Source organism: Pteropus alecto, unplaced genomic scaffold (genome assembly GCF_000325575.1).
Source record: "Pteropus alecto unplaced genomic scaffold, ASM32557v1 scaffold3, whole genome shotgun sequence".
Taxonomy (NCBI): domain Eukaryota; kingdom Metazoa; phylum Chordata; class Mammalia; order Chiroptera; family Pteropodidae; genus Pteropus; species Pteropus alecto.
The window spans coordinates 33198282-33210842 of record NW_006442484.1 but is presented as its reverse complement, the minus strand read 5'-3'; the positions used below and the strand labels follow the sequence as shown (position 1 = coordinate 33210842).

At 32.4% G+C, this 12561-nt stretch overlaps 1 protein-coding gene across 16 annotated transcripts in view; it reads left to right on the top strand.

The window, feature by feature from the left end:
* Positions 1–12561, top strand: part of BAZ2B (bromodomain adjacent to zinc finger domain 2B) — a 287601-nt gene that overhangs the window by 204177 nt on the left and 70863 nt on the right. For 11 of the 16 annotated variants that reach the window (XM_025039212.1, XM_015596525.2, XM_025039211.1 and 8 more), the window contains 5 exons: positions 986–1592; positions 3236–3529; positions 4908–4968; positions 5733–5841; positions 6101–6202. In XM_025039212.1, coding sequence (XP_024894980.1) covers positions 986–1592; positions 3236–3529; positions 4908–4968; positions 5733–5841; positions 6101–6202 — 1173 coding nt within the window. The remainder of the gene's footprint in view (positions 1–985; positions 1593–3235; positions 3530–4907; positions 4969–5732; positions 5842–6100; positions 6203–12561) is intronic. The other 5 variants (XM_015596527.2, XM_015596523.2, XM_025039213.1 and 2 more) reach the window with 2 other exon arrangements.

Genomic DNA, 12561 nt, shown 5'->3' with positions numbered 1-12561 from the left:
CTCCCAAGGATGTCCATGGTCTAATCCCTGAACTCTGTGAATTTGTTATCTTATACAGTAAAAGGAATTCTGCAGATATGATTAAGTCAAAGATCTTAAAATGCAGAGGTTACCTGGGATTGTCCAGGTAAGCCCAATGTCATAACAAAGTTCCCTATAAAAGGAAAGAAGAAGGTCAGAGTCAGAGGAAGAAATGTAACAATAGAATCAGAGGTTGGAGCGATGTGACCATGAACCAAGGAACATAGGAGTTGTAGCTGCCAGCCCCCAAAAGACACACGGACCACCAGAAATCAGTGAGTTATAGGAAACACGCTCTTTATTCAGCAGCTGGGTCTGCCAGGGGTACGCAGACCCCAAATTAAGCAGCCCTGAAAGGTAGAGGTACAGGGTTTTTAAGCCCTAAACACCATTCCTCATTCTGTCTGAACACAAAAGTCTATTATTCTTCTATTTACTAACTGCCAACCCACAGGTAGGTTGTGCAGGCGGGGGTACAGAAGCAGAAAGCTTATTGTTAGAATGTTATGTTCTCATGGGTGATAGCCTATGTTCCCATGGGCGATAGCCTATGTTCCCATGGGCGATAGCCAAGCAGTAATTTTCCAGCCAGCACAAAAGGAAGAAATGATGGCATACCTTAAATTTGAGCAATATCTTAATGAAAGAATCTAAAAGACATAGTAATCTGGCTGACTTGGAAAAAAGAAAGATGAATTTAGTGTTTCAAGCTTGGATTATTGAAAAAATGGGAGCAATAGTAAAGAAAGGTGGACAGTCAAGAAGCATATATCCTAAGGGAGAATGGCTAATTGAATTTTAATTATGTCTAGCCAAGGTTCAGCAACCAGCTAGTCATCACTGCCACTACTTTCATAGCACTTGTATATCATGATTTAAGTTTGTGTATAAGTAGCTGTTGTCAAATAGTGAATGTAAATAAAATTAATCTTTGTTCTTATGGTGCATTGTTATGTTTCAACAGGAACAATATAAACAGACATTCCCAGCGCAGTCAAAGAAACAAGAGTCATCTAAGAGCCTGAAGAAGGTTATTGCAGCTTTGTCAAATCCAAAAGGAACCTCTAGTTCACCAGCACATCCAAAACAAACATTAGAAAACAGCCGCCCTAATCCATTCTTGACAAATGCACTTTTAGGTAATCACCAACCAAATGGAGTTATTCAAAGTGTCATTCAAGAAGCTCCTCTAGCGCTTACGACCAAAACTAAAATGCAGAGTAAGATTAATGAAAACATTGCTACTGCAAGTAGCACCCCTTTTCCCTCACCTGTAAATTTGAGTACAAGTGGGAGAAGGACCCCTGGCAATCAGACAACTGTAATGCCCTCTGCCTCCCCCATACTGCATAGTCAAGGGAAGGAAAAAGCAGTTAGCAATAATGTAAACACAGTAAAAACACAACATCACTCTCATCCTACAAAATCTTTAGTAGAACAGTTTAGAGGAACAGATTCAGACATTCCCAGTAGTAAAGATTCTGAAGATTCAAATGAGGATGAAGAAGAAGAAGATGAGGAAGACGATGAGGAAGACGATGAAGATGATGAATCTGATGACAGCCAATCAGGTTATTTTTTATTTTAAAATTTTAAGTATTTCTCTAACAGCAATGTGAACCAAAACATTTTAAAGAGGTTCTTAATTCACGGACTTATAATCATTGTCATTCACTGTTTCACCCAGCTATGTTTGTTTCTGTAATGACCTGGTAAAATTCAGGGGTAACTAAAATTGGAAATCCTAAATTAAATTCTTAGCTTTGTTATTCATTTAACATTAAACAAATAATAACTTTAAAGTGAATGTAAATGATGCATGAATTAAGAAATAATTTTACAAATTTGCTTAATTTTTAATTTATGGCTGCTCATTTGTCCTTTTTTCCGTCTTTTCTGCTACTTGTTAAAATATGTCACTAGATACTTTGAACGAAGGTAAATTGTAGTTATTCATTTAGCAAGTACCAAAAACCTGAATCCCTATGAATGTCTATTAGCAACATAGAATTTATTTAATAACATATAGGTTACCTCCTGATTTTATTTTGATTCACTTTCCAGTTTATTTTGTTGTTGTTGCTAACTTCTTTTTACTCTTCTTCCCCATAAGCCTTCTTCTTATTCAACGGAAGATTGAAAACATAAAACACACAATAACTTAAATTTTAAAAACAAATATGAAATGCATATTATAAAAGTTTTTGGATTTGGTACTGGTCAGACACAAATCCAATTGTAAAATTTTTAGCTGCCAATGTGAATAGGAAAATATAGTCAGTTATACAGTTTAAAGTGTATGTATATAAGGTAAAAAGCTCCTTGCTCAGAGTAAGAACAAATTTTCCTGATGACATTTTTTCCTAGTGGTCCCATAAACACAACTTTGCATGATAGAAACTGAATGTCAATATTAACAATTTTCAAAGGCAATTTTTATAATGAACTTTAATGTTGGCAGATAATACTACACAAAACACAATTCCACAAAACCTGTCGTTCTGGAAACCATTAAGATAGCAGTACAAATATCAGTCCTATGTTTAACAGGTTTCATCCAAGAATAGACTTTATATATTGGTAGGAGTAGAGGCATTTGTAGGACTACATGGCTAGAACAAACTTTAATTATTAAATCATTAAATTATCCCACACAATTATCTGTGTAATCTTGTCTTCTGTGAAGCCTGAGAAGCCTGGTGAAGTCTTATGTCTAATCTACATAGAACAACTGCAGCCAAAAAAGCCAAGAATCTTCCCCAGAAAGTTTTCTTTTCTCTCAAAGTCCAAATGAAAGGATGATGAAGTCCCAGTCTTCTCTTCCTTAGTGTACTACTTAATCTATTGGAATCTATTTATTTAAATAATTAATTCTGTTCCCTCTGTACTTTAGTTTCTCCATTAAATTAATTGATTTGAAGCCACCAAGCAGAATTCATCATGTGAATAGTGTCATATGAGAAGAACTGTTTCATGATTAGAATTTTGAGTGAAATGGATACTTTTAATGAAGAAGTTTGAGGATTTATAGCCTGTATACATGGTACTCAAATAGCTTATAAGATAGTAGATTTTACATTTACTCTTCAGGAAGGTTATTCATTTCAATTCTCATTCACAGATGCTGATTCTTGAACTATTCCATTTAGATACAAATTGCAAACTGTTGGTGATTATCCAGTTATAATATACAAATGCTTCTTTTACTTCCCAGAATCAGATAGTAATTCAGAATCAGATACAGAAGGATCAGAAGAAGATGATGATGATGATAAAGACCAAGATGAATCAGATAGTGATACTGAAGGAGAGAAAACTTCAATGAAACTGAATAAAACAACTTCCTCTGTCAAAAGCCCTTCCATCAGTCTCACAGCTCACTCAACACCTCGTAACCTCCACATAGCAAAAGCCCCAGGCTCTGCTCCTGCTGCCCTATGTTCTGAATCCCAGTCACCTGCTTTTCTTGGCACACCTTCTTCCACACTTACTTCAAGTCCACACTCTGGTACCTACACTTTATTTTTATTATTGTAAAGTAGAAGGCAAACCATAGCAAGAATTCTTGTTTATACAGTGTTCTGAGGATGATCTCATTGGAATCAGGTGTTATAGCTAGATCTTAGGTTGGCTAAGCAAGGTCGGCATGTATTTTCAACGGAATGACCCATTACCACTTTTATTCTCTGTGCTTCCAGTTTAAGAACCTGCTTGATGACAGCTCTCGATTTTGAATGCTTTCTTGCTTCTGTGTTTAGTTTATGCTTCTAGAATTTTGTATTTGATTGACAGTGGATTTTTTTATACTTTATACAAATGAGCTCACTTGGTTACTTAAGACAGCGGTCCCCAACCTTTTTGGCACCAGGGACCAGTGCTCCTATGAGAATCTAATGCCTGATGATCTGAGGTGGAGCTGAGGCGGCTGGGGAGCAGCTGCAAATACAGATGAAGCTTCACTCGCTCTCCTGCTGCTCACCTCCTGCTGTGTGGCCCTGGTTTCTAACAGGCCACAGACCTGTACCAATCCACAGCCCGGGGCTTGGGGACCCTTGATATAAGATACAATTGCATATCTGCCCATGACATAGCCAATGCCATTTATATTAGTGAGTAGCAATATTATTCCATTAACATGCCACATCTCTTTTTCTTTTTGACCTTTTATAAACTTCTAGAGGTCTTCACTAAAAGTTTTTACATTAATATTCCAAAATTACTCTATTTTCATTTCAATAGTTAAGAAAATAGAGAGGTATATAGTGAAATACTGTGTTGTTTTACTATTTTACTCTTTTCTTGGAAATTTCTAGTTTTGCTTTCATTTGCCACAGCCAGTATAATATCCTACTAATTTAAAATGTATGTATTAATATTTATATTTGTGAAACTCAGTCATTGTCTACAAAAAATTTTACATATAATCCAATTCCTTTGTACTTTGTAGTGTTTTTGACTGTGAATTTATATAAACATAGATGTTATATTTTTAAATGTATAAGCTTGCTGTTGAAATTTTTCAACATCTTAAAAATCATTTTCAAAGAAAACTACATAGTTTTCTGAAACCTCTATTGATTATTCCCCTCCTCCTTCTTTAGCCACTTTTTAAATAACAAAATGAAAGGAAAACTATATATTTTTACCTTGCATTTTATTTTCCTTAAAGAGAAGGACTAGTTTTCTTCTGTCATGCAGACCAAAGAAAAAAGAAATCTTCTATACAATATGTTTTGTTGAAAACCATCTTAAAATAATGTGTAATTGCAGACTAATGATCCAAGTCATTTTGTATCAGTGGTAATTAAAGAAAAGTTTCAAAACTATAAAAAAGTTATCATCTATGTAAACTAGTCTTTTTGTTAACTGGTTGAATTTTTTTGAAGGCACTTCCAAAAGAAGGAGAGTAACAGATGAACGTGAACTGCGTATTCCTTTGGAATATGGGTATGCAAAATAAGATTCCCATTTTTGCTTTTTCCCTCACATATTTATGCATGTTTGATTTCTCATTCTCTACTATTAATAAAAGAAGTGAATATATTGCATAGGAACAAGGGGCAAAGAAGTTGATATATCAGAAAACTGAAATTAAGGCTAACTGCTGTGTTTAGGTATGGCAGAGCTGGGATGAGATCATGCAGCCAGGTATGAATATGACTGAAAAAGAAGCAAGAGCAAATCATTTGGCAAAAGGCAGAGACAGTTAAGAGTGTCAGAGTTTTTGTGAAGATAGAATTAAAGAACAGGAAGAGCCACTGTGGGCAAAACTAAGGGACTTGACCATAACTTGGCTAATAAAATGGTTGAATTGGAACTGAGAAGTTTCACAAGAGTAGAGAGTTAGGTTTATTTTACTCTTCTCACTTAAAACTTTTCATATATAGAAAAAAAAAATCAGTACACATTGACACATGTTATTGAATATGTCTCAATACCAAGGTAATCCTATTATGGTTTATAAAAAATTTAACAGTTTAATATTTGTAATGTGAATTTTTGATTAATTTTAAATTGAATTACTTAGCTAAAAATTGAGATAATTTTAATAGTAAACATACCTGAGTTGTATAATCAGGGGTTTATATTTGTTTTCTTTGTATTTTTCATATTTATTAAAGAGCATGTATTCTTAAAATTTCTTCTTTTTTTAGTTTTTAGAAGTTTTCTTAAATTAAGTATGTTATAACCCTCATTTCTGTTGTGTGTAGCTGGCAGAGAGAGACAAGAATAAGAAACTTTGGAGGGCGCCTTCAAGGAGAAGTAGCATATTATGCTCCATGTGGAAAGAAACTTAGGCAGTACCCTGAAGTAATAAAGGTACATACTTTTCACCAAATAATACACATTTGGTGCCTATTACGCATGCTTATTTTAAAAAAAAAAAGTTCACTCCTTTCTCAGATAAAGTTCCTTGATGCAAAATATTTTCTGTATCGGACTAATGTATTTAACCTAAATTGATCTCCATAGCCCCTTGATAGAATATGCAAAACATTAGTGTCCTGAAGATAGCTATACATCAAAGCTGGGTTGTAATTATTAAAACCTGAAGTGGAAAAATATGTGATTTTTTCAGTATCTCAGCAGAAATGGAATAATGGATATCTCAAGGGACAATTTCAGCTTCAGTGCAAAAATAAGAGTGGGTGACTTCTATGAAGCCAGAGATGGACCGCAGGTATCCACTTTTTAAAAAGTACAGTCTTTGAACCAAAAAATAGTACCATAACATAAATGAATTAAATTTCACTACACTCTGGTACATTGCCTTTTGTTAGTTAATTTGTATAGCTATACATATACCTTTGTGGTAAGCACTCACTGAGGCCTCAATTTACTATTTCACTAACAAGGAACATTGACATAATAGATGTCTTTTCAAATTTTTTAAGTAAACATTTTCCTGTTTATTAATTCTGTCGATAATTTTACAGTTCATACAGGTGTAAAAGTATCTGCATGTTCACGTGAAATATAGGAAAGCATTAGTTCCCTAAAAGGTAAACAGGTTTTTAAAAATGAATTTTAATAGGAAAAACATGTTATGAGTCAGACCAAAAGAAGACAAATATGCCTTAGTTTTTTGGAAAGATCTCGTCATTTGATTATGACATGCTACTTTGATTATGACATGCATTTGCACAAGTTGGTACTTTGGGGAGAGGTGTGGATTTCCTTAATATTAGGTAAGTGAAATTTCTGCTTTTTGCAGAAATTAAATTTTTAAATTGATTTTACACACTTCTGAAAATATCACCACAGCTCCCTTTGAGCTTGAACGTTGAATATACAACCTCATTAATCAGAACAAAGAACTCTCCATGGAGACCTCATTTCCTATATTTTTCCTTTAATGCCTTTGTTTCTTACTTGGATTCAGCCGAATCTGCTTATTTTCCTCTTAACTTTATCAACTCCATTGATAGAGGTCCTAGTTAAGGAGTGAGAAGACTTAGATTCTTATTAATCCACGAAATAGTTCTGTGATTTCAAACAACAACAGAAGAATGCCCCTTTTCCCTCAATTTCTTTATCTGCAAAATAGAGACAATAATTATTTTACTTCAGTTTCATAGGATTATAGTGAGGTTAAAATGAGATCATATGCATGAAACATTTTAAAAGGTTGAAAAGCTCAGCCAGCTGAAGTTGATATTTCCTGATTGAACCTTTCTTCCTTTTGGCCTATTACAACACAAAGAATTTATTTTTCTGGTAATTAATATTTTCTGTTGTGAATAGGCAGACTTTTCCATCCTATCTTACCCTCTAATTTTATAGTTATAGAAATAGAAAAGACATTCTTCATTCTGCAAGAGGTTTATTTTGAGAGTTCCAAAGATTAAAGGAATTTTCCAAGATCACACAGCCTCAGCCAGGCAGGACAGGATTAGAACTAGATGTTTCTGACAATATTCTTTTGCATTCACCATATAACCTATTTTCTATTGTTGTCCATGACTTTTTAAGGAACAAGTTATATCCAGATCTACTTGTTTCTTTACTAGTCATTCTAAAAATGCCAAAATGCATTTATCTGAAGTTTAACTCTATGAAAATACATTCTAGGGTTTTTTCCTATTTTTATTTTTATTTTTTGAACTTAAAAAAATGTTTAACTTAGAGCTAACTCTGTCACCAAACAAATTCTCAGAATTTTAGAACCACAGTGTTACCTTACCCATTCTATGTACACTGGAACAGTTTTTTAGTCACAACACATATTAGAAAGCAATAATAATTTTACTTAAAAATTCTTCTCATTTTTTAATCATTTGGTTTATGTTATCAAATCCTTGTCTTATTTATGCCAAAGATATCTTTATGTTTTAAGATCAATAGAGTTTTATTCTGAGAGGAAAGCCAATTGCTGTTCAATACATAAAGGATTTTTAGTTTTACACCAGTGATAATTAGACTTAATCTCCAAAGCCTCATTAGGCAGAACAGAATGTTCTTTGACATCCATTCACTTTTTATTACACATAATCAGTGTTTTCCAAACGTATATTGTCTTGTTGAGAGATCAATTCCAATCAAGGAAGTATGATGAATTACTAAATCCAGAATACGTTAAGCTACCAACATTTCAGCAGACAACTGAGGAAAATATTAGCAATTTGAGAGTATTTTTCTTGGTTACAAAAATTTAGTTGGATTTATTTTAGGATACTTTTAGAGAACAACAATAAAGGTAAGTAATCAAAAAAATTTTTAGTTAATTATAGGTGCCTATGGTTGTAGAGCCATATGTACTTCCATATATGGTATGACAATATGTATAAGCATATAGTTAACTAGAAATGTATATAATAGTCTGTGAAAATGAACAAAGATTATATATTTTTGTTAGAGTAACTATGATGTGTAGTAATTTTGACTGGTTTAAATTTTGTAGAAGATATAAAAAATAGTTTGGGACAAATATACTGTTATCATGCCGTGATCTATATGTGTTTACATGTCTGTCTTTAAACAAGTTGTACAAATGGCACAGTGGAGATATATATTTAAAAACAAAACTATACGTATTAAAAGACTGGAAGGAATGTGTAAATTTTAATGATAGATGTAATGATTGGTGGTGCAGTGGATCATTTTTTTTCTTTCTACATTCTTGCATGTTTCATATTGTCTAAAATTTGTTTGTATTACATATATAATGTGAATAACAATTTCCTCTTAAGAAAAGGAAATACTTCTACCCCTTATAATCAAGTAAAGCCAATCATTCAGTTTTCCAAATGTATGGAGATTGTATATAATGATTTTAAATGTTACTGCTACAGTTTTCCAAGCTTCATATATCTTTTTTGGGTGTCTGATAGCAAATGAAATGCTGTATTTGCAGATCCATTAGTATTCTTAATCAGTTTCTTAATAAAACATTTGCATTAGAAAGTATATTTTCCCCATCATATTATTTTTCCTCTTAAAACTTAGCAAAAAAGCCCCACCAATATTAGTTCTATAAGTTCTAATTTTGTTTAAAGCATTTCAAAAATTGCAACAGTGGTATTTCAGAACTATATTTTACAAATGAAATTTAAGAGATGATAATTTCCACAGTAGGGAACCATAGTTATTTTATATAAGGTAATCATTTTTGACTCAGTATATTTCTGAGCTTAAGATAGTGATCATACATATATTTATGAACAGGAAAAATTTGTTGAAAATACTGACTATTAGTACAGTAACATTAGAGTTATGAGAGCTCATATTTATTGAAATTTAAGTAAATTTATCAACTACAGGACAATAATCTAATAATTACCTTTAAAAATAATAAGAGAAGCCCTTAATTCAAGTAAATAGGCAAGGTTGACCCAAGAAATAGGGGGAGCGTGGCTTTAATCTATTCATTATCAATATTATTTATTTCAGTCTACAAATGTGATAAGAAATTTTGTAGAATTAGCTACTTGTCAATATCTAGTGATACTTAGATATTAAACACTTCCTACCAGCTTCTATAGAAACCATGATTTTAGGGATGATAGACTTCATGGAACAAAATGAACTATAACACTATAAGTCCATGTTATACTGGCTAGCTACCTTCTAAGGAATTTCTGTTAACTATTTTAGCCAGTGAAACTCCTTTGAAAATGGTGTAAGATTTCTTACAGACTTCTTCATCACATTATAGAGAACTTGTTGAACCTAATTTTTATTATAGTTTTCATTTTGTTTTGTTTTTGAGTATCAGAATAATAGAAAGTAAGGTTGAGCTAGACAGATTTTGGTAAATATAGCATTTTTTTTTAATTAATGTAAATATGATACTTAGGTAAAAAGGTAGTCACATTTTTATTAGGAATATATGAAGGCTTCAAAATTGTTAATGACAAAGTTTATCTTGAAATATATGATAATCTACTTTGAAAAGCATTTTTGTGTGTCTGTGAATTGTAGAGAACAAAACATTTAAGCATAAATATAACAATTAAGTTTATTTTTTTCAACCAGGAAGTTCACAAGCATAGAGTAATGGGTATCCATTGTGTTCGGGCTAGAAAAGCAAAGAAAAGGAAAGATACACAGAAAAAACAAGTTAAAAGTCACTTAGAAAATGTTGCTTTATCTATTTGAGAAGAATTTTTTTAAAAAAGATATCTTTTTAATGGCCTAAGTCTTCCTGAAAAGAGCCTCTTAGTCATTTAATCAATAAATATTTGTGGCAAATACTTACTATGCCAGGCTTTTTTTTTTTTTTTCCAAATAAATTTTCCCTAAAGGCATATTCCATGAAGAAAATTGTGAACACATTTCACTACAGAAATGGACTTGAAAGCTTGGCTCTGAGGAAAAATTCGTGTTCATACACAAACTGAAGAGTACAAAAGAAATAGAAGTTATGATAACTGGCTTAGAGAAGGTCATTGTTTGGGGAAGATAAAACACTATGCATAATTTCCAGCTAAAATCAGAGTTTCGTTAAAAGGAATAAAGACTTCACAATAAAGTAGGTAACACACAGTCTCTGGCAAGATTGTAATGCTGGTAATTATTTCAAATAAGTAAAGAACAAAAGATTGAGAGTCAACAACCAGGGTTCTAATTCAACTCTGCTGTTAACTGTCACACCTAATGCAACATAGCTGTGGGCACACAGGGCCTCTGAGAACATGAAAGATTACTACCAGAAATCTAAAAATCTGGAAATTTATGTCACTAATCTACCAGGTAGGATTTTTGATGGCTAAGCCTATTCTAGGAGGCCAAATGTATGAATCCAAGTGTAGAACTAAGGAGGTATTTGAAAGTCATGACTCTTAGAAGGTAACCTAGTGTGAATAACTGGAAAGCACAGTCAGCATCATGGAAACAGTTGTACCAAACCACATCTTTCTCAACTGTTTTTAATAGTTGACACCCATATTTCAGCCTAAATAACTGTTCTTACTGTTTCACATCTTTAAAGTGCTATTTAGTATATGTTAATAAACAATATGGTTAGAATAAATTAAGGATCCCTAATGCTGTAAAGTTTATGGTATATAAAAGCTCTCACTGCTTACCTCTGGTGCCATAAAGTAGCTAAAAATGGGTATAATACTACGTTATAAGGAAATACAACAAAATTTTTATTTTTCTTATGGTATTAACTTTAATGTTTCTTCAAATATGAAATGTCAAGTTCTGTCAGAAATATTTGATGCCCTTGCTTTGTTTGTGCCCTGAGATTTTTCTTAGATTCCTAGCAGAGTAATTCTGTATTCTCTGTTACTTTGAAAAACTGATGCCTACTTTTCTAGGCCTTAATTCCCTCCTCCATAATGTGAAATATATATATTACAGGAGGTCTTTAAGATCAATTCCCTTTCAGGTAAGACATTCTAAAACTTTTTAAAATAAACTATTAGGAAATTAAGGAATCTGAAAGCATACTTTCAAAGAGAAAGGTAGTGAAAAAAAGTGACCGTTCACTTGAGCCATGGTTAAATTTCAGAAAATTATTTAGCCGAAAACTATTTGGTAAATGATCAATTCACTGAATGACTAACAAACCTAAAATTGTCAGGCCAAATACCATAACCCATATTTAAAACACTGACCACAGCTATTTTACTGGGATAGATATGGGTCCCAATCTAGAAAAATATGAGATAATTTTATCCATTCACTTACATAACATCGAGCATTCGAGAACTAGACATCGCCAATGTTAACATGGGAAACTGACACTTAGTGGCCTGGGACTACAAATCCAAGGTGAAATTGCTGCAGCAAGGTCTTGGTAATACTTAAACTTAAAAAAAATATATTTAGTAACTTGGCAAATAGATCATTAAGTGAATTGGCTTTTGGTGAACTGGTGTACTTCATTTACTTATATACTGCTTTCTCACCTAAATAAATCTACCTACAAGTCTATAAAATCAAATAAAATGGGAACAATGAAAGAAAAATAAAGACAAGTTAGTATATAAAACTGAAGCTGGAATGAGACTTGAGAACACATCCCAATTAAGACCTAAACATGTTGCTGGTAAAACATAAATTTACTTTAGCTTTCAGTGAAACCTAGGAAACCCAATTAATTAAACAATTCAGTATCTATAAGATAAGGTGAAAACAGACCAATTGCTCATGAGACATTCAATCATACTTTGCAGTATTATTTATGAAGAATAATACAAATGTTGAAACAATATCATTTTTAAATTGAATTTTATAATATCTTTTTTGAATTTCTGAATATAGAAAACATTTAAAAATTCATTTAAAATAAATGTTTTTTTAAAGCTTTATTTAGCTTTTAAAGCATAGAAGACTGAGAGCAATAAATTTATTTGCTAATTTTCTCAAGTATTTCTCTATCTTGTATCTTAACTTTGTTCAGAAGAAAATGTCGCTACCATTTATTTCCCTTTTCCATGTTGCTTAGAGACCTACTACTCCAGACTTTTTTAATCTCCATTCAGGCTTTTCTCCTTCACACCCTGGCAGTCCTCTCTACAAAAAAGACGAATGTATTCACTTTCCCTTGCAGCTCTAATTCTCAGGTCCTAATCCAGACCACCATGATTG